This window comes from Dermacentor albipictus, chromosome 1 (genome assembly GCF_038994185.2).
Source record: "Dermacentor albipictus isolate Rhodes 1998 colony chromosome 1, USDA_Dalb.pri_finalv2, whole genome shotgun sequence".
NCBI classification, from domain to species: Eukaryota; Metazoa; Arthropoda; class Arachnida; order Ixodida; family Ixodidae; genus Dermacentor; species Dermacentor albipictus.
In genome coordinates, this window is record NC_091821.1 from 492,603,400 (window position 1) to 492,625,836 (window position 22,437).

General features: G+C 44.8%; 1 protein-coding gene across 7 annotated transcripts in view; it reads right to left on the reverse strand.

Moving 5' to 3' along the window:
- LOC135912982 (microtubule-associated serine/threonine-protein kinase 3-like) overlaps nt 1-22,437 on the reverse strand; it is a 134,910-nt gene that overhangs the window by 47,650 nt on the left and 64,823 nt on the right. For 6 of the 7 annotated variants that reach the window (XM_065445598.1, XM_065445618.1, XM_065445608.1 and 3 more), the window contains 4 exons: nt 20,926-21,017; nt 18,373-18,538; nt 15,570-15,878; nt 6,851-7,023 (listed from right to left, as the gene is read on the reverse strand). In XM_065445598.1, coding sequence (XP_065301670.1) covers nt 6,851-7,023; nt 15,570-15,878; nt 18,373-18,538; nt 20,926-21,017 — 740 coding nt within the window. The remainder of the gene's footprint in view (nt 1-6,850; nt 7,024-15,569; nt 15,879-18,372; nt 18,539-20,925; nt 21,018-22,437) is intronic. The other variant, XM_065445635.1, reaches the window with a different exon arrangement.

Below are 22,437 nucleotides of genomic sequence, written 5' to 3' on the forward strand. Positions count from 1 at the left end.
GTAATAAAAAATTGTTTCCTCGCAGGGAGGCCACTCGCTCGGAATTCTTTCATCAGCTGTATATTAGCATCTACATTGATGCTGATTGATTGTCAACCCCTCATAATCATTCTTACGTTGTCCTGCCTTACACCACATGAGTCGGTGCATTCAAGTTCTCGTTTTTTCCCCCTAAGAATTGAATTAGTAGAGCATCCCTCATTCGCAAGTCTTCTTAGATTGCCAATCACCTAAGTCTTATCAGTAACAGCTGCAAGTACTTTTTTTCAAAATTATTATGTTCTGATAATTTTTCTATTGCGTATTGTCGTACATGGTGCTTTTTAACGCTCTATTAGCAAGGCCTTAGAGTACTACAAATAAACAAAATTTTAAAGATTCGTGGCATATCAAAACGCTTTGGTGGTATTGAACGTGACGTTGAAGTTTTTAACCGCTCAGCATGACATTGTTAAACCTTTTGAAGCACAGTCAATTCTGCCAGATGCCGTGAAGCGAGAAACTTTGGATGAGAGAATACGGTAATGACGGAGCGCACAATCAAAATATGGAAATGAATCTCCCCGAGAAGTTGCTTCTCGCTGATGCTCAGGGTAATGGACTCTTAGATGCAACACTTAATCAGGTGTCATCACTATGGTAAAAGACAATGTGCATCTTATCTGCAGATGAATGCCGTTACCGGGCGAGAATGATCCTGCTTATAGGATCCAGGAAAGTTAGGTCGGCTCTGATGCGCAAAATAACGTCATCCTTTCGCGCAGCTCGCCAGTATCAACTGAACACTGCTCTTTTGCCGTGAGGCAGTGAATGAGCTGAACACTCGGGTCAGCAAACGACAAATCTTCTACCCTGTTCGACTATAAAAGTAAGGATTTTCTCTGTCGCCTAAAAACAAGTATTCACTTTGGCTCCTCGTCTGCTTCAGCTGGAGGCCAACTCCGATTTCCCTGTTCGAATACGTGCAAACCAGAGAGATGATTTTTATGAGACGCTAACTTTTATGAAATACTCACAAATTAGCAGATACTTCAGATGAGTGTATAATCTATGAATTTTGTCGGCTTGAAGCTCATTATTAGGCGCAGTTAAAAGACATATGATATCCTGTTTTATTGGCGAGTTAGATATCTGTAAATAGCTAGGCTTCTGAAATTCAGCAACATTTCTTTTTATAAAACAACTGATCCTAAACAAAACAAAATCTGCTGCTTGTAATCACTGTATTGAAAGTTTGCTTTTTTTTTCTTATCAATGGAACAGCTCATCAAACCCTTTGCAGTGGTTGCTGCGAAAAATTATTTATACATTCTCCTGTATGTAAAAACTCCTGACCCGCCGTGATTTCTCAGTGGCTATGGTGTTAGGTTGCTGAGCACGAGATCGCGGGATCGAATCCTGGCCGCGGCGGCCGCATTTCGATGGGGGCGAAATGCGAAAACACCCGTGTACTTAGATTTAGGTGCACGTTAAAGAACCCCAGGTGGCCGAACTTTCTGGAGTCCCCCGCTACGGCGCGCCTCACAATCAGAAAGTGGTTTTGGCACGTTAAACCCCACAATTAATTAAAAGCTCCTGAGCTAAAGCTTCCTCTAAAAATAAACGTACAGGCCTCTGTACCCGGTAGCGCCATTTCACCAAACTCACAATTCCAATTCAAATTCGCAGTTCGAACTCACTGTTCAATTATAATATTGTTAATTCTCATAAATAGTCTACTTCAGCACAATACACACGTGGTATTTATTCGGCTATTTATTGAGGGAAGTCGTGCATTCAATAAACGACTCGAATCAGCTCTTGCGCCACAACAATTACAACACCACTGTATTCAAGGAGCCCTGCTTATGAACATTTTAGGGAGCCTCGACAGAACGATACTGAACAATGACAGAATGGTGCACCAATTCGTGCATGCCCAGAAACGTACAGCTACAGAACACACAAACATAAAAGCGCTAGCGACGAAATCACAGCAATGAATGAAGATATTTCCATCAACTAAACGGTGAAAGAAAAAAGAAAAACTGATGCTGCTGCTAATTTATCAAACCCTAGAAAAACGGCCCACGTCTTTTTGATCCAGAGCCTGCTTTCTTCAAACAAGAATGTTGAGCACATCTTATCTCTTGCAGAAATTGATGATGACTTTCTTCGGAAGCTTATTATTGATCTCAAGGTATCTAGTTTTAGAATCATAGCACTGATTTCAGATAATAACTCCATAAAGACAAAAGTCATCTCATTTTTTGCTAAGCCCACAAGTCTCTTGCATTGTGTACCAGCATCCTGTCGATCTATCACGTCCCCTGTTTTTGGGGTAGACCTGGTTCACTTACTTAAGTGCATTAAGAATAGCTTGCTCAACCAGCGCAACATTGGGAAGTGCATGTAGTTTTTTGACCCAGAACGTACTGAAGCCCAACCAAAAATAGAGCATCCTTTAAAGCACTGTGTCAGCTGCACGAAGCTGAGAAAAATGAGCTTTTAAAGGTAGCGCCAACGCTTACCGTAAAAGCACCGTACCTTTTAAATATGGAACGCCAGAAGTTTAAGCTAACCTTGAAGATTTTGAACTTCACTGTTGTCCACTAACTTACGCATATGTGTAGAACACTACAGTTCACATTCGCAGTTGTACCGATAAGAGGACTTGCAATTTGCAATAGCAGAAAAAAATGTCTATATAAAGACATACGTTGCGGATATTTTATGGAAATACTATTTGATCATTGTTTCCCTTTGCCCAATAGCCTTAGGAAACTGAAGATAAATTTGTGTAAAAATCCCAGGGCACCCATGGAGTTTTTGTAACATAGCAAGAGTGCGCCTTCGATTACGCTTCCGGCTCCGTCGTAAGCACATGTTTCGTTTTGCGGTTCAGAGTTTTCCCAACCGGGTATGTAATCCCTTTCCGCAAGGTCATTGTAGGTGCGCGCTTATTGACCCTAAGCAAAACCAAATGAACTGGTTGGCTGGTTTAGCACTGCTTCTAACAAAGGCGCTAGTATCGCCGTAAGTGATCGTCCGAGAATACGCATCCATAATAGGAAGCCAGATGCTGCTGCTCAAATTAAAGCGAAGCTTTCGCTCTCACTCATTCATCCGTCAGCACCGAAAACTCAATGCAGGAAAGCCAACTTACACATCTGCGTAAAACACTCCAGTGTACACTCGCAGTTGTACCGATGAGAAAACTGTCATGCTCTCGACCAATGGGAAAACGCCACGCTACACAGACGAACTGTATATATCTGCATTGCATTACGCGCGTCACGCAATGCATTCCCGGCCGTGCCCAAGGGTAGGCCGCGGGTGCAGCGCACGGCAGAAGAGGCGGCCGTACGCGAACGTGAGCGCGAGCGTGCCCGTAAAGCCGAGACCACGCGTACGCCTGCGCACGAGTGCAAGCTCGCGTCTACGCACCTTGAGCTTGTCGTGCCTCGCGAGGAATGGTGGCCTGCACGGCTTGCATCCACAAATATGCGCGCGCGCTCACTGGGCTCATTCGCAGAGGCGGCCGACGCGAGGCAGCCCAAGCGCGCGATAACAGAGAGCAGCAGCTGTTCACCGAGATCGTGCCGCGTTGCGACGTGTATGAGCCATGCCGCGCTCTCTGCGCATGCGTGGGCGCGCGTACGCGACCTTGAGTGCATGCGCACTCGTACATGGGGTGTGAGCTTAGGGCCGATCCCGTGTATCGGCAACGGCATGCAGAAGCCATGCGTATCCGTCGACAATCCAATCCGAGCGTGCGCATCGATGAGACGGAAGCCAGACATCGTCGCCGCGCTGATCCCGATCAGAATGTTCACGATCTGCGCCTTGATGCCATACTGCCCGCAACTGCAAGTCAGGCGCCGGATGCACATGAACGGCAGTAGAGGCGCAACCAGTCGCTCCTTCACGGCGTTCAGCTTGGGTCGATCTTCGGGCATGGGAGAGTACACGTAACCCTTCGCGGTGCTGAAGCTAGCTAGCTTGATTCAATTGGCATTGGGAGAAAGCTTCGCGTTCAACCATCTTTCGTTATTAGACAGGCTTAGATTTTTTTTTAACATTCATGTATTAAACATTTCGTTCTGTGGATATCTGTTCTTCAATTTCTCAGCATTTTATGAAATCACAGAACACTTGCAAACAAGCCTAATGGAAATGGGAAAGGAGGAACAACTACTGTAAAGGCTTCTTTTGTGACAACAGTTTGTGCATTGCGGCTGTCATGTTGAAAATTGTTTTGAGTAAATGAACCTTATTATTCCGTCCTTCAAAATGTTCTCTTGCTATTCCACTCCCTAGAACGGGGGCTGTGAAGATGAACACCATCCATCAGTTAGGCAGAAATAACTTCTGTCCTTGAAAAAAAAAAACATGATCTAATTGCATACAAAACAATAAGACTATTAGCCTAGTCCTCTTGAGGACATATACACAATAAATGTAAGTAGTGAGCGAGTCCAACCAGATATCCCTTTTTTTATGATGTTCTTGAGTGCGAAGAACCAGCCCAGCGCCAATTATTTCTGTGGCAGTTCTACATGTTATGCAGTGGAAGAGAAAGAGATATTCACTTGGCTAGCTTGCTTATTTTTTTAAACCATTGACACGCACTGGCTGTGCATCTGCCCGTCGTGCAGATCATGGTTTTAAAAAAGAATGCCTGCGCGTGCGACTCTGCAGCCAACTTGTAGGCCCATCCCACCAACGTGACGTGACGCCGCCGTGCGGAGGCGTTGAAGTTGTCTAGGTGACTTTGGCTCGTCTCGATAACATCGTCCTCACGCGCCGTACGCTGTGTGTGCGAGCGAAAGCGCGCGACGGTGAGCTGACAACCTCGCGCGCGCAAAGGAGGACATCGGGGAAGCGCGCCGTCTTCCCACTGGAGAGGGAGGGGGGGTGTCGTTATGCTGCGATGTCTAGGCGCATCGAGGGCCGATAGCGTCGTTTCGCCTATAGCACCCACACGCTTGAGCGCCACCCTCGTTCACGAAGTGAAACGTCACTGCAAGTTCTTACTACTTTTTAGAGCGCAGCTCTTTGGCGTCCGTTCCTGGGTTTCGCGTCGTCGTCGTCGTCGTCGGCGTTGGCGTTGTCGTCGTCGGCGTCGGCCTCGTAACCAGCTCGCCGACGAATCTGCTGCTCCGCCGCCGCGCATGCGCGCTGTCGGCTCTCCGGGCGAGGGAGGATGATGGAAGGGAGGAGGAGAGACTGTGGAGGAGGGCTGGCTACACAAATGGCTCTTTGGCGTCCGTTCCTGGGTTTCGCGTCGTAGCTCGCCGACGAATCTGCTCCGCCGCCGCGCATGCGCGCTGTCGGCTCTCCGGGCGAGGGAGGATGATGGAAGGGAGGAGGAGAGACTGTGGAGGAGGGCTGGCTACACAAATAGCTCTTTGGCGTCCGTTCCTGGGTTTCGCGTCGTCGTCGGCGTTATCGTCGGCCTCGTAACCAGCTCCGCCCCCCTTTCATCCCCCCAGCGCTAGCAGCGACCGACTGATACCGCTTTCGTGAGTCGGCTACCGCACTCACGAAAGACGTCGTGCACTTCCTGCAACTCGCATTAACCGTCCATCGATCCACACCGATGTTAGTAGTGGGGGACTTTAATGTTGACATAAAGACAAACAGCAATTTCCTAACACTTATGCGGGAGAACATCCCGTTCCTCTCGCTCGTAACGCGTCCCACGGCTGTGACAACCTCGCGAGGCACTTGTATAGATCTCGTCTTTGAGAATCAAGCATTGGTGTACCAAGTCGAACATATATCAGTCTATTTCTCCGACCACAAAGCTTCCTTCATGACTGTCAAGAACTGTTAGTGGAGTCTTTGTTAAAGGAATACGTGTGAAAAATAAAAAAAAAATTCTGTGATAGCGCATACATGTGTTGCTCGATTTCTTTGCCTCAATCTATCGAAAAGGTGAAACAGCTTATTTGCTGCGCTCAAATTTCGCATTAGGAAGTAACGTAATCGTCGGTAATTTTTTTGTTTCCGCTCAACTCGTTCTCTTACATTTGTTTACGTTTTCACATGTATCTCAACGTCGTAATATTGCTTTATTTTGCTGTCACATAGTAACTCCTCTCCCCACCTAACCTTGACCGGAGGTCCCAATGCACTTGTTGACTATTGGACCCCGTTTTGTAATTCATATCTGTCAAAATTTTTTATCACTTAAAACAATAAACTGAGAACCGGAGGTCCCAATACAGTATTTGATTATTGGACCTCCTTTCGTAATTCATATCAGTCAAAAATTTTCATCGCTTAAAACAATAAACTGGCAACTTGTAACTTAATTTCAATAAACGAAAATTTTTATGTTAGACTGTATGGGGATCCACTCAAGACAGAAGTTCGAAGGAAGATGTAAACGTGAATGATGAGTAGTAGTCGAGCAAGGAATGCTGTTTTACAGCAACGTTTCCACAAAGGGACGTGTCTTCGCCAGAGCAGCACCTTTCGCTGCTGCAAAAGCAGTTGCTGTCCTGGCGAAGGAAACTACCTTTGTGTAAACGTCGCCGTTAGCGATATTGCCTGCCCGACTAATCCTCATCATTCCTATATAGTAATGAAAAACTTGACTATTTTTTAACAAAGAAATTGTCGCAACAATGGTGCGTGTAAAATTCACAGTGCGGATTCCCGCTATTTTGCTCTCTTCGCTTATTAACAGTTAAATTGAATTTATCGCGACTGAACGAATACCATGGTTGTGCGTGACGTGAATCGATTAATGGGGCCGTTGCGATCGTGTTTGCCACACTACGCATCTGGTGACGGCTACTGCTATTCGAGTCGCACGAATACATGCGTTGCATTTTCTCGAGGACTGCGGCCGGCTGCTCACTTGGAGACCTTGATGTCCCGATGCAAGAAGCCGCGGAGATGCATGTGTTCCAGTGCCAGTATCAGCTGCGCCATGATTATCTGACAGGACTCGATGTCCAGGAACTCTTCCTTGGTCACCACACGCATAAGATCCAGGCCAGCAATGTACTCCATGATGGTCACGTACGCCTCCTGGGATTGAGTTTAGCAACACAGATTTTGAAAGATACGTATAAGCAAGGCGTTTCATTGAGCTGTTATTTATTTATTTATTTATTTATTTATTTATTTATTTATTTATTTATTTATTTATTTATTTATTTATTTATTTATTTATTCGCCATATCTTCAGTGCGAAAGGCATCCCACGTGTAAGTGGTACAATATACGGTACCTAGTAAAGAGCAAACACAATGTTAGAGAAACAGTGTAAGATACGAAAGATTGTTGCTATAAAATACTAGCTATTGCGTCATAAGAACTAATGAGAAATGCAAACTTTTCTCGTTATAGAATGTTAGCTAAAATTTCAGGAAAGAGAGCGTTAACATTAATATCTACAATTCCAGCAGAAAGGTTGTCCCAATTTATACATGCGCGATACAGAAAAAAATATTCTAAAATAGTTTGTGCAACACAAACGAGCTCCAACTTTATGATAGTGATAAATATGGTGGGATACGTAATGTGGTCTTATAAAAACTGTACATGCACTGTACGATGATGATAAAACCTGCGAAAATGTGCTTAACGCGCAATCTTACTGCAAAAAAGCAAAGGAAGGCCACGATTACATTCCAGGGATGTTTTCTCGCTGTTATATTATAACGGGAAACGATAAACAGGGATTTTAAACATTTCCACATTTTATATTAGATGGCGGACTAGAATAGTTACGACGCAGATAGCCTCACATGCGGTTATTGAGGGGCAATAACTCACCGGGCGCGAACTGATCATGATAGTATCTAGCTATATGGACACCCGGTTAATCATTCGAGTTAATTGTTTCTAAAAGAACGTTGCTTTGCCGAGAAACAGTTTGTTGGCGAATAACTAAGGACACTTGTAGCACTTTACAGTAAAACACGTTGTGGGGCAAGTTGGTGCACAGCTTTCACTAGGTGAAGCGCCAGTAGTGAGGGCACACAAGAAGGAATACAGACAGGACAAGGCGCTACTTGCAACTGTTTATTGATGGCCCCAAGTTCAGATAAGAAAGGCCCCAGGTTCAGCTCCGAGCCCAGGAGCGTGGGACATAAGCTTCTTTCCTTGAATAGAAGGATTTCCAACAAAGCCGCTCCAGAGGACAAGGAAAGGTGTTTGCTGGGCGGAGTTGACAGCCTGACCAGAACGGTGTCTAAGAAAGGAACTCGTCCAAGAACCCCCACAAAACGTATCGCAAATTTTTTCGACGACAATTACCTTCGACTCCTGCAGGCCGGCAAAGAAGTCTGTGACCATGCCGTCGGGCATGTTTGACGAAAGGGCTCTACAAGCCATCCAGAGGAATTTCAAGGTAACGAAACTCAAGCCAAGTAAGGAAAAGAGCCGTGCCATATCTTTGTGTGAAGACCTTGGACTACAGAAGCTCGCTAACAGCGACCACAAATGTAGGAAAAGCTGTTTAAATGTATTGTTTACTGTAAAAACGCACAAAGATGATATAACGTTCAGATGTATTGTGAGTGAAAGAGGTTCCTGGAAAAACAACGTTAGCCGCTACCTTCTAAAGCAGCCTAACACGTTGGTTATAGATGACCCATTCATGGTAAAGAATAGCCTTGACATCATAGCCTTTTTACGTGAGTCCCACTCGATAGGATGCTTGTTTTCAATAGATGTTGTTGATCTTTTTTATTCTATTCCACAAAAAGAATTGTTAGCTGCCGTCCTGAGCTGCAGTGAAATGAACGGGCATGTATTCTTTCAGAATACCACAGGAATTTCAGTGGACAACTTCATAGCACTCTTGGAGCTTTATTTGTGCTCAACAGCTGTGTTTCTTCAAGGACAGTTTTATGTGCAAAAGAAAGGAATTTGTATTGGCTCGTGCGTGGCTCCCGTACTTTGCAACATTTTCCTTGCGGGCATCGACAGAGCGCTATCGAAGTTGTTTGACGGAGGCAAAGTGCTCAAGGTCATTAGGTATGTTGACGATTTTTTAATTTTACTGACGGAACGATCTCCCATGACTTAGTCGCATACTGTGCAGGATATTTTATCTGATTTTAAACAGCAAGGAAAAGGCTTAGATTTTACTTTTGAACTAGCCAAGGATAACAGCTTGCAGTTTTTAGATCTTGACATAACCCTTACTGACGATGGCTCCTGCGGGATGTACCGACCCCGTGCCCGCAAGGAGGTGTTGGCGTATAAGTCTGCACACTCCAAGACTGTCAAACGAGCAATTGCTACTATGTGCCTCGAATCCGCGCTGAAAAAACCGTGCTGTCATAAGGCGCAAGCAAGCTTTGACGACCAGATTTTGAAGTTGAGGAAGGCTCGCTTTCCTTGCTTGGTCTTGAGCGCAGTTTCGGAGGCGTTATTGAAAAAGGTGAAAAAGAAAGAAAAAGAAGTGAGGAAGGTCAAACAGTCGAAAATAAAGTTAAAGTGGTGGTGATACCATATTCTCATAAAGTGGCGCATAATCTTAAACACGTCGCCGTGAAATACAAAATTCCTGTGGTTTATTCCGCGCCGCGAAAACTTGCCACTTTGTGCCGCCTCATTGGTCCGGATGACTGTAAGAAAGTAGCGTGTTCTATACGAACCCTTTTGTTAAGTGTGAAGAAGGGGTCGTATACCACTTACCACTGAAGTGTGGAAAAGAGTATATCGGCCAATTTGGCCGATGTATTAATGAACGCCTGCGGGAGCATAAGCTTTCATTGAAAGATGGATATGGTTCAAACTTGCCACTTCATTGCAAGGCCTGCGGGAATGAGAATGAACACGTATGTCAAGCAAGGCTTCATGAAACGACAATAATGTTTAAAAGTAAAGATTCTGTGGCGCGTGAAGTGTTGGAGGCCAACGAGACTAAGAAAAGAGGGGACAACTGTGTCAGTACTCCGTCTTTAATATATACACGAATAAAAGCATGTTTTTAGATAAGCTTTAGATTCAGATTAAGCGTGATTCCCTTCATATATGTCTTCAGTGTTCTCGCACGTGCGCATTCACATATTCAGTGTCCCTCTTTTTTCGTTCCCCTCTCCTCATGGCTATACCATCAGCCACCTGTGACTTCAATAAACAGTTGCAAGTAGCGCCTTGTCCTGTCTGTATTCCTTCTTGTGTGCCGTCACAATTGACGCTTCACCTATTGAAAGTAGCACCTTGCCCTTGTTAATATTTAGTTCCATTAACCAAGAGCTATACCAGTCAGGCATTGAATTAACAGCAGGTACGTAGTTCGCTAACGTCGGTGTCATTTTTTTTTGCGAAACATAACACTGTCGTGAGCGAACAAACGTATTTAAGATGATGCTGTAACTATAAGGGCGTCAAGATAAATAAAGAAAGCATTAAGCATAGCAGTATACGCTACGATGCAATGCGAAAATGAAGGCTCAGTGTACATATTATGAGGCAGCGCAGACAATGGACTTTCAGAAACTCGCAATTCTTCATTCATTCACTATGCAGCTAGGACGGAAACTGTGCACGAAAGATATCTTACTGGAAATTATTTCAACAATTGTGCGTTGGATTTTCTCAACAAAACGGAAGCAATCCGTTGCATATTCTGTAGAAGCTCGCTGCACATTAAGATGAATAGGGAGGTGAAGATACTCCTTTATATCCCTTACTGCGTTATAAGCACTGTCTGCTGTCACAGCCAGCATTGCCCGACAACGGGGAGCAACTGCTTATCTGCAGCCGATGCCAAATGACGCAACGCCCCGCCAGAGGACCATGAAAAGCTTTCCTGTTTTAAAGCGACAGCTATCTTCGTGTCTTCCGCGGTGCTTCGCGGTTGTCTATCAAAGGAAATAGCAGCGGAGGAGGAGAGGCGAAAAAGAGCGACGTGATGTGGGTATGGCTTGTCTGCGTAGCACAAAATTTATGCCTAAATACGAACAAAGCAGTTGTGCACTGATGCCCTAAATATTTATGGTGTAAATAAACTTGGGAAAGAGAAGGATTAAGGCAAGTAACTGAACAGCAGCGGCACAGTAGATTGAAAATAAGGGATTGCGAAATAGCTTAAAACAAACAATGGCCATAGGAAAAGTAAGGCAAACATAGAAGCAGGCCAGGAGAGCAGTTACAAGTAGGTATTAGCATGACATATTTAAGGTAAGGAAATGTCACTTACAGATACATTTTGCTTACTCTATGGCGAGGAACTGATAACAAATACGTGCGTCAATCACCACTGAATTGTCAGACGCACCAGCAGGAGCGACAGGCTCATTTTGACAACAGCGGCCACAAGGTCGCTGTGCGCACCGTTTTTGCCAATTTCGGTGGCTGCTTCGCTCATGCACACAATTTGCGCTTTACCATGCACATAATTAGAGTCTTCACGGACTCTCAGAAGATACGGAGCGAGTTTTGAAGAACGAGCTGCGGTGGCGGGACGTCCACCAATAACATCCTCTCCCGCTTCTATTCCGTTGCGTTCTATAGCTCTCTGTGTATTTACCCTGCACAATGCACGTGAACGGCTACGAAGACTATACTGTATTTGCTTTGGCCTTGAGAGTCAGTTAATGCAGCCTTAAGTCTTGTCGAAGAATTTATGAGAAATCAAACTGCAGTCACTCAAGGACAAAAGGTACGGCGCTAAGCAGATTTATTTATTTATTTATTTTATTGTACCCTCAAGACCGAAGTATTACAGAGGGGAGTGGGTAAAAAAAACATACACAAGTAAATAAACAAAGCAGCAATAAACAACAAATGTGATTAGTTAATTGCATCCGGGAGTGATGATGTCTGATAAGGCCGAACGAAACTTTGAGTTGTCCTTGATTGCGACAACTGCGCCGGGAAGGTGGTTCCATTCCTGAGAGGTCCTAGGAATGAATGATTCGTTACAGGTTCTGGTGCGGCACTGATTGATTCCAACCTTCTGGCTATGGTCGATGCGAGAGGAAATGTAGGTAGGAGGTGATATTAGATTATCACGTAGGTACGAATTGTGGAAATATAGTTTATGAAATAAAGCAAGGCGAAAGCACTTACGCCGGGCTGAGAGAGGAGCAAGCAGCAAAGAGTTTTTCATGGCAGTTACGCTTGATGTACGGCTGCAGTTGCTATGAATGAAACGTACGGCATTGTTTTGGATTAGTTCGAGTGATTGAGTAAGGGTTTCGAGGTGCGGGTCCCAGATGGATGAAGCGTACTCCATTTTACTCCTAATAAGCGTTTTGTATAGAATTAATTTTAATGATGTAGGAGAAGAAAAGTTTCGGCGAAGATAACCTAGCATGCGATTAGTACTGTTAATTACGTTGTCGATGTGCAACGACCAGGAAAGTGATGAGGTTATGTGGACGCCTAGGTATTTATACGATGTTACGACCTCCAGGGGAGTATCATTAAGGTAATAGTTCGGTGGAGGAATATGGCTGCGAGTTACACGCATACATTTACATTTACTTACGTTAAGTTGCATTAACCATACGTCACACCAGTTAGAGATAGTGTTTATATCGTCTTGTAAGAATTTGTTATCAGATTTGTCCGAGATTTCACGGAGGATAACACAGTCATCTGCGAGAAGGTAAATGTTAGAACAAACGTCATTGGGTAAGTCGTTAATATAAATTAAAAAAAGAAGAGGGCCTATAACAGATCCTTGGGGCACACCAGAGTCTACAGGATTAGATGAGGACATATTATTTTCAACCACAACATACTGTGACCGATTAAATAGAAAATGTTCAAGCCATGCTAACAGGTGAGGATCAAGATTAAGTTTACTAAGTTTAAATAGAAGTAATTTATGGCACACTTTGTCGAAGGCCTTGGCGAAATCAAAGAAAACACAGTCTGCGAAAGAACCTTTGTCGAGAATAAGATGAAGGCTGTGAGTAAAAGAAAGAAGTTGGGTTTCACATGACAAGCTTTTTCGGAAACCATGTTGTGCTTTTGTAAAAAATGAATTATTGTGTAAGTGCTTAGCTAAATGTGAGTACAGAATATGTTCAAGAACCTTGCAAGGAATGCTTGTGAGGGAAATGGGGCGGTAGTTGAGTGGCGAATGTTTGCTACCGGACTTATGAAGTGGGACCACCTTCCCGACCTTCCAATCTGTAGGTAGCCGATGGGTATCTAAGGGTTGCTGAAAAATTTTCGAAAGCAGAACAGATGAATAAACAACAGTATTTTTCAGGAATTTCGCGTTAACCAAATCAGCACCAGGACATGATGACAACTTAAGACCTTTGATGACATTTTCGACCGCAAGAGGTTCAATGATAATAAAGTCCATAGGTGGGTAATTGCAAGACTCGAGGGTTGGAAACACAGGGCTACTACATACGATAAAGTTACTACAGAACACAGAGTTAAGGATATGGGGACATACATCTTCGGGTACCGGTGAACCGTTGGAATCAATCAACGTGATTGAATTATCTTTGGAAGGGTTAATAACACGCCAAAACCTTTTAGGGTCATTCGCAAGCATTGCGGGCAAAGTGTGTACTTGGAATGTCTTTTTGGCAAGTTTAATAGCTTCTGTGTAAGTACTGTTTGCCTCCTTATAAGCGTCCCATTTCGATGCCAGTGAACTTTTATTGGCTATTCGATACAGTCGTTTTTTTCGGTTTGAAAGCCTTTTTAACTTGGAATTGAACCAGGGTTTCTTAACATTGCAGGATATTACGCTTGATGGAATAAACTTGTCGGTGAGCTCATGTATCTTATTTTTGAAAACGGTCCAGTTCTCATCAACCGTGCGATCATCAAATTGGCTTAGGAAAGGATCAAGAAAATTAGCCAGATGAGTATTAATATCGTCAAAGTTTGCCCTATCGTAGTGGTAAATTATTTTTTTTAACAATTGGTTTTATCACAGGAGATAATATGTTGAAAGAAAGACCCAGGTGATCGCTTAAGCCCGGTAAGCATGAAACATTGGTAACTATGTCAGGATGAGAGCATATTATTAAGTCAAGGAGGTTAGCGGCGCTTTCCGAGATCCTCGTTGGTTCTAATACTAATTGTGTTAGGGGAAACAAAGAGCAGAGATCAAGAAAGTCGTTACTTTGCGAAGAAAATGGATAACAGTGCGGAGGTTCAGTAGTCCAGCATATGTTGGGGAAATTGAAATCCCCCAATAATATGATGGGGTTCGAAGGATGCCGCAAAGTAAGGGTGTTAAGCACATCGTGAAGCTCAGTGGTGAAAGTGGATGGGTAGGATGGAGCGCGGTAGCAGACAACAATCGTAATTTTACGGTAACCGATATCGACGCACACGCACACAACTTCCAGGTTACAGTATAAGTGGACTTGATGACCTTGCAGGGATTTTGAAATAGCGAGTAGTACGCCTCCGCCTTTGCGATTAGTGCGATCGCAACGGAAGGTATGAAATCGAGACAAGTCAAAGATTTCACAATCTTGCGCATGGGGTTGTAGCCACGTTTCTGTTAATGCAATGATACCAGCATTACAGCTATCGATGAGCGATTCTAGTTCCACGCGTTTGCGAAACACACTTCGAGCGTTTGCAACAAGCACGGAGACTTGTGGTGTTAAAGATACGCCATTGCCCTTTGCGCATTGCTATGTAGCAGGATGATGACGCAGATTGTCAGGTGCGCTTGCGTGATCTGGAACACCACCTTTAACTTGCTTAACGCTGTCAGTTGTTGAATCATACATAAAACATTGATTACCAATGAAAAGCTTGTTAAAACGTAGTTTAAATGAGGGGGAATTAGGTTGGTTTTTACCAAATTCGAGAAGCTTTTTTCGAGCGAGCCTTGTCGCAGGCGAGAAGTCCTCAGTTACTGAAATGTTACTATTTTTAAGCTGGCTACGCGACGAAAGTATGCTCTCCTTAATTTTGAAGTTTGTTAGTTTCATTATAACCGGACGACATGTTGTGTTTGAAAAAGTCCCGAGTCGATGCGCCCGTTCAACTGAGTTTGGTGGCAAGGCATTTCCCATAGCTGACGACAGGGCATCCACGGTTTTTTGTTCAGTTTGCAGCCATGACTCATGGGAATCGGGTATGCCGTGAAAAACCAAGTTATTCCGCCTTGACCTGTCTTCCAAGTCGTCTAAGCGCGAGACTATGGTGTCCTGCCGCTTTTTTGACCGTTCAGCGCTCTCTTGAAGTATGGCGATATCTTTGCAAAATGTGTCTACGGCTTCAGATTTTTTCTCAAGTGATTCAAGACGGCGGAAAATATCAGTTAGCTTGCCTTCGATTGCGTTTTGGCTGGCTTTCACATCTTTCATATCTGATTTCAACTCGGACTGACCTTTGGCAAGCTCGACTGTCGACTTCTTTATGTCTTTTAGCATTAATAGCACTGTACCCATTTGATCCGACTGGGATTCGGGAAGACTACTCGACGCAGAGTCATATTGAGCCGACCTCTGCACCCTTGGAGGCCCCGGGTTTTCCTCGACATCACCGCATTGCAACAACAACAGCGCCACGTCGCAGCAATCACACATAGTAGCATATAAGACAAGTGGGCATGGGAGCAGCAAAAGTGAGCGATTATCACTCCGTTTAGCATACAGGGTCAAATTGTTACGCACCTGTGGAGCGAAGAAAAGTTGCGCATGAGGCATAGTGCAACTAGTGCTGCTCGCATGCCCACTGAAGGAGTAGTTCATCAGCAAGCTGCTTTTGAAGGGGCTGGGAAAGAGCGGTGAATCAGCCAGTGACGTCGTCCCAGAAACGATGCGGTGTCCATCTAGCGGTACATCCAGGAAGGATGGAAGATTATGGAGGCCACACGTGCCGGTGACGGGCTCTTGATCTTGGACAGCATCGACGCGTTCGCCCATGGTAGGGCACGTTTGGATGGGCGCAGAAGGTGAAACAAAGGCCAGCATCACGAAAATCTGTGGAGCGAAGAAAAGTTGCGCATGAGGCATAGTGCAACTAGTGCTGCTCGCATGCCCACTGAGGACGAAGATTAGGACGAAGTGAAACGCAAGCGACCTACACGCGCGTCCTCGTCTGCTTATCGCTGTAGCTTTTGTCCTTGAGCCATGGACCAAATATGTCAGCAACAAGTTTTGTTAAACTGCATAGTCACCGGCAGCGAATTCAAGACCATCAGTTGGTAATCACAAACGTGGCCCAAGCGCCTTGATGTTCACAGACTTTTCTGCACATGGCAGAGTCCAGCGCTGCCGCCGGAAGACGACGCAGGCGCCTTGCAAAGGACGTCCTTTATGCGGGTCTTCTCGTGTGCCACTGAGAAATGGCGACTGTTGAGAGCATATCATGTAGGAAAGAAACAAAATAGGAGAGGCCCTGAAGTCACGTTTTCGAAGCCGGAAAAAATACAGTCATGTCGGTGTGCCGCTTCTACTTTGCGCCTCCAGTCAGCTCGTTGGAGCAGATGGGCGCGTGATTTGAACTTGCATTGCTACTAGCCGTCGGAAGTGTGTGCTGCTGACGCGTTCCAGAACCAAGCTTTCGAAACTTATGTAACAGTTTTAGTGAAGCAGACATGCTCTTGTGCTTTTCTGTTGCACGTTGAAGAAGACGATGAAGACCCGCGCCGTAATTACTTGAGCGTCTCTGTTGCTGGCTGACGCTCACGCACATATACCCTAAACACAACTGTCAAGCTTACACGCCATGCTCCAACGCCAGCTTGTCTCGCGAGCAGAATGTGCTGCGACAAAGACATGGGCCGAAAACTCATAACTTTTCGGAGGCCGAGACCAGCAGCTAGAGCTTAAGGAGCGTGGTTGCCATGACAACGTTGAAGCTTGGGGTTCCAGTTCCAGTGCTCTTTCGCGAGCAACAGCACGCGACTTCCGCCACACTTTCTCCAACACGTACGTACTGGCCGGGGCCTCTCCTACGCTTTCCTTGGAGCCAGTCCTTGTGCTACGTGCCGTCAGCAAAGCCGCGGCGGCATCTTCTCTCTTTTCTTTGCATCCAATATCTGTTTTCCGTTTAATGCCTTGGCTGCGTCTCTCCTTTCTTGAAAGAGCGTAGGTTTGGGCATGTTGATATTTCTTAACATTTAGGTTTTTAGCGCGCAAAAAGGGTCGAGAGACAGAGGTACGACGTGTAGCGCTGTGTCCGCGTCGTACCTCTGTCTCTCGTCTCTTTTCTTCACTCGCGGGTACCTTACTATCACGTGCACTTCTTTTTCTTTGTTTTCGCCTTGAAGACTTTAGCTACATAAAAACGCGCTTTTTGTTTACGTCGTCCCTTTTTTAGCCTCGTATGAACTGTAATGGATATTCATTACAAAGTTACAAAGCATTGCACCGAATATATCTGTCAGTGACAGGCAGGCTTGGACATCACAAGCACAGGCAGCGTGTTCAGTGCCAGTAGCTTAGAAATGGTGGGCCAAGTAATTGAGTATATGCGAATCGCCCTGTAAGATATGGTTTAGGTGTCTAGACGTCACTGGTCACAACTTCACGGCGCGGTTAGGTGCATCAAACCATCTCACAGGCAGCGCTGCGAACGTCGACCAAAATTGGAAATTATGATTATAAATGAAGTTACGAGTAATAACCTGGTTCAACGGAAAGTGATGCCCATACTCAAGCACTATAGGTACCTGGGTGTATGCACGATCGAAGACAATACTTACTCCAACATGCGCCAATATAGGATGAGCGGGAAGCGCAATGCAGCAATAATAAAACATAAAGCCTCCTCCCTTTCCCTTGGGCTACGATAAATATGACGTGGTGCGACGCATTTAGAAAGGAGTAATTGCACTTGCGCTAAGGTTCGTAAGTGTCGATCTGAGCATAAAACCAGTTATCTTGGGCTTGTGGAATTTATCCAAAGGTCAGTAGGCCGACTAGCTTTGGAGGCCCACCGTGAAGCAACAAATGAGGCAGTGTAGGGTGGTGACATGGGTTGGACCTCTTTTCAAGTCAGAGAAAGGCAGAACAAAGTCAGTTTTGGAGAAATACTCAGGAACATGGACGAAAATAAATGCGTGGCTAAAGTGTACAAATGTCGGTACCTCAAAAGCGCGGACACCGATTGGAGGAACAGGTTTTTCTCATTTTCAATTTTTTTCATTTTTCAATTTGCCCTCTCCTAGGCTCACAGGATGGCACATTCGAGCAAATGTAGCGATTAGCAACTCCGCAAAAACAATGAAAGAAAATTAATCGACCCGAAGGAAAATAACTTTTTACAAATAAATAGAACTACTGGTTTCTCCTGGACTTATTTATAATAAGCAATATATTTCATTTCTGTAATAAAAGTATTTCAGGAGAAACTTTGTGCTTTTTCAAGGAAAACTTGGTTAGTGGCGTGTGAGAATTCGAAGTTTTCAATACGATCTTAATCCTTTTTATCATGCTACCAACGGTGCTCAGAGGAGTTGCTCCAGCTCACCTTGACACAGAAGCAGCTGTAGTACTTGACAAGGAATGGATTCCTGATGACTGACGCGACTACTTTGTCCATGGCGGCTTGCTTGTGCCGGCTGAAACGGTCCACGTTGACCAGCTTCACGGTGGCCACTAAGTTGGCCGGGCGGTAGTTTGCCAGGTACACTGCCCTGCAGTGTCGGAGCATGACCGCGCGCAGCAGTTCTCCTAGCAGTGTTCTTAGCTGAAGCTATGTTTCGCGACTGTTTGCTTTTTTTTTTTTCAAGGAAATATGCCGCGAGATCGAAGTGAAGCTCTGACAGCAAGAAACTTACCGTCCTACTCTGTTTCTGATAGTACCCTAATCTTTTGAAGGTATTTTACAACAACCTTCTAGAGGGCAAGAATGGCTTGAAGTGGCTTCTTTTACACAAAAAAAAACTATGACACGCGCAACATCATATGTGGAGATGAAAAGGCAGGTGAACAATGTCGAAGAAATGCGTGACGTTCGGTATTGTCCTGACTGCCGTAAAAGATCTTGGCGAGGAAGTAAGTAAGTGTTTATGAACGTTTAATTCGGGCTATTTCAGGAGCTCGCCGAAAGAAGTTAATGGTGGCGTAAAAATCGTATTCCAGCCAAAAAGCTGCGTCCGCAAAAGTGGAGACAAATTGCAAGAACACCTCGTGGGGCATTTGCCGCCTTACTCTTATATGTTTTCGCCTCCATCGACATTATGCTCCCTCCTTAAGAAGTAGAGTAAATCATGATGCAGTATGATAAACGTGTGAGATTTTAATGTTTCAAAACCTTTCGTGGAGGCATAGATGCATTTAAAAGAAGTGTTTACAAATATGGACACTGGTAGGAAACAGAAATATTTGCGAGAACGCTCGCAGCTATCGCTCTCTTTCCCTCTCTGTCTTTCTTTTATTTAGCAGCCACTTCAGACAAGGTAAGCGTCCTCCGTTTTGAAGCTGAGTAAACAACGCTCAGATTGAGAACGGCGCGCGATTTTAATGCCTTGCAACATTTCACTCCCGAGTACTTCGCTTTAGAAAATGTCCACAAATGTTGACACCGGTAGCGAAGTGGATATATTTACAACCATGACTATAGCTTATCTACTCTGAAAATAAGTTAATTCCGTTAATATGAGATACTCAGAATACGCCAAAAATGCGTCTCTATATGTAGCTCGCATACTATATTGAGCATATCCGAAGGCGAATGTCTTTTGTGCTGCTCCCTATGACCTGCTCACACGTCTTGTCGCATACACATGTGGATAGGTATTACGCAACAAAGCAGGGGCCCTTTCAGACACTGCAAATAGCTCGTTGCTGGTGGCATCACCCTCAATGACGGTAACAAATGCCCGCCTACTCGTCTTCGTAGCTCACAAGTGGATTCGCGTGGGCGCATAAACGTTCCCACCGCAGCAATGCTTCGGTCTTAAGTAGCACCGAATGTGACAACCGGGCCTTTTAATCGCGTGGCAGAGACCTCGGTGAGTAGGTTTCTCCGCGCCCCAGGCGGCAAACGTGTTCCAGCCAATGAGTGCCTAGAGACAACCTGGAGCTCTCGTACTGACTTCTCCAAAATTTACATAAGTGTAAATGTAACGGAAGGATCGGGCGATACAATGAATTCCACATGGTCGTCTTAACATTTAGATTATTTTATTAAAGTAGTAATTATGCCCAGCGATCGGTTAGATTACAGGCATTAATCGGGCCATTCTATTCTGCAAAATTCAGCACATGAGCCAGACACATGAGCAGCGAAAACAGAAATGAATCGTAGTTTACAGTATTAGGCCGGCACCACTAAGGTAAATTGTTTCTTTAAGGGCGCCATTTCTATTCATATACGCTCGTGGCATTAAAAGAATGCGTTATAGGACATGTCTAGGGCGCTTTAGGGCGGTCCCTTTGGTTATAGTAACAGAATTGTCATGTGCAATGTATTAGCAGACAAAAAAAGTACTTAAATGGCCACTCAGACAGGCTTAACTATGGTTTCATAATATGGCATAGTTGACACAGTATCAGCTTTGCGCAGATTGGCACCTACAAAGACTATGGTCCTTTGCCAGCTCCCTGCTGGGAAAGAGGGATTACGCGTCAAACATTGTACTACTGAAAACTTAAGTCAATATTGTAGACGTGTTCACTCTTCGGAAGGAAACGCGTAAGTACCAAGTTCATTACAATGTCTGCTCCAAATAGATCGCATGTACTGCGAACAAGGGAGAGGGTTCGCTAGAGGATGGAGACGAAGTGGCCGATAAAGGGCGAACAAGGGAAGCATCAGCCAGGAGGAAATGTTTCTTCTAAGGTATTTTTGAAAATGTCGGCAAAGACAACCTGCCGACAAGGTGATGCCCTGCCGTAGGCAAGCCGCTTCGTTGAAATCTTGCTACTGTGCTCAAGGCTTCTCTTGATCACCACATTTTATTAATTGTCAGGAATTGTGTCGCTCCGTTGTAAACTGCATTGACCGAAATTCAAGCAAGGAGTTTAGTCCCTTCGCACAGCCACACAAAAGCCGGGACGTGTTGTACAAAAGCCTTACCCAAATCCTCCAGCACCGAGCATCTTAATGCTGTTGAAGTCGCGGATCTTTGGTATGAACGACGAGAAAGGCTGCTGCTTGGTCAGTTGCATCTGTTGAGACACAATATACATAACGTAAATGCTTTATCAAGCGCTAGGTTGTAATGCAGTTCGATTGATGCAGCAGGCACTGCATCAAACCAAGCTGAGCACACCTATTTATTTCCTTGACACGAACCCTCGTATGCTGACTCGCAAAAGCGGGTATTTACAGTATCGTGTACAATTCTTAAGAATTGAATCCAGCCTGCAAGTTCGCCTATGGCTTTGTACGGATGAGCACGGACAGTTATACACGTTTCATTGCGATAGCAATTATATGGACACTCCAGACGCATTTCTACCGTCTCCGTCGACGTTATGTTCTGTATAAAGTCCAAGGGCGATAAAAACGTCGCCGCGAGCCGTATGATGCATGTGCGAGTGAAAGCGTGTGAGGTTGAGCCGGACACCGCGGCTTAATCTCGAGAACGTAATGGATGAAAGCTGGGAGGAAGTGCGCCATCTTCCTAACTTCCTCACTACAACGTTTTCACAGCGAGTTTCCGTGGTCATCGAGCGAGATGTGTTCATGTTGGCTTGTGCGCACGTGAGAGCATGCTTGTTACTTTGCTTAATACGCCTATCTCTAGAAGTTTATACGGCTGATCATACAACTATCCTCAATTCGCATAACTGTCCACGAATTTGTTATCGCAATCGATACTTCGTCTTTCGGGTAAAACTGACTTTTTTCTCAGACCCTTATACCCCAGCCGAGTTTCTACGATAATAAGGACGGAACTGGTAAAAAAAAACCATTGATCGTCATTATCCTGATGTCCTTAGCAACGGCTTCATTTTTTAAGAGTTCGATGACGATTTGCAGAAGTGTAAGAGCTAATCATTTTCAAGACTACCACATATGTTTCGAGTAGGAGCCAGCCAGTATTACCGTACCGTAGTACTGTCGTCCGCTCCCGACCAGATACATAGGCATCTCGAGGTTCACAAAATGTATGGTAAGCTTTAGTTTTAACCTAAATCTGTTTATGCACTTAGTAAACCGTGCTTGCTGCATCAGTAGTTTTGCTGAGTGCGGCCCCATGCTAGGCTAGTGGGTTGCGACATTGCTTAACCTCAGTCGGTAGTCGCCATGACCTAGGCACTACAAGCCCCTAGGGATATGCGAGTGTCTGTCCAAGGCTTATTTAACCACAAAGCACGTTGATCTTTTCCATTTTTGTTGCGGGTTAAGCCGGCACATTTTACAACAAAAGGTTCCACCCATAAAATATAGCGAATGGTTTATTTTCTGTCATGATTTGATGTACACCGGCCACAAAAGTTTATGGAGCACGGAATCTCAGAAAACGATGAATTTCCGAGCAGCCTGTAGCAGAAGTAAGTAAAATGACAATGTTGTTAGCATATTGTAGTCAAGGCTCGAAATGCAAATACCATGCTCCGGTGTGAGGTTGCGGGGATATTC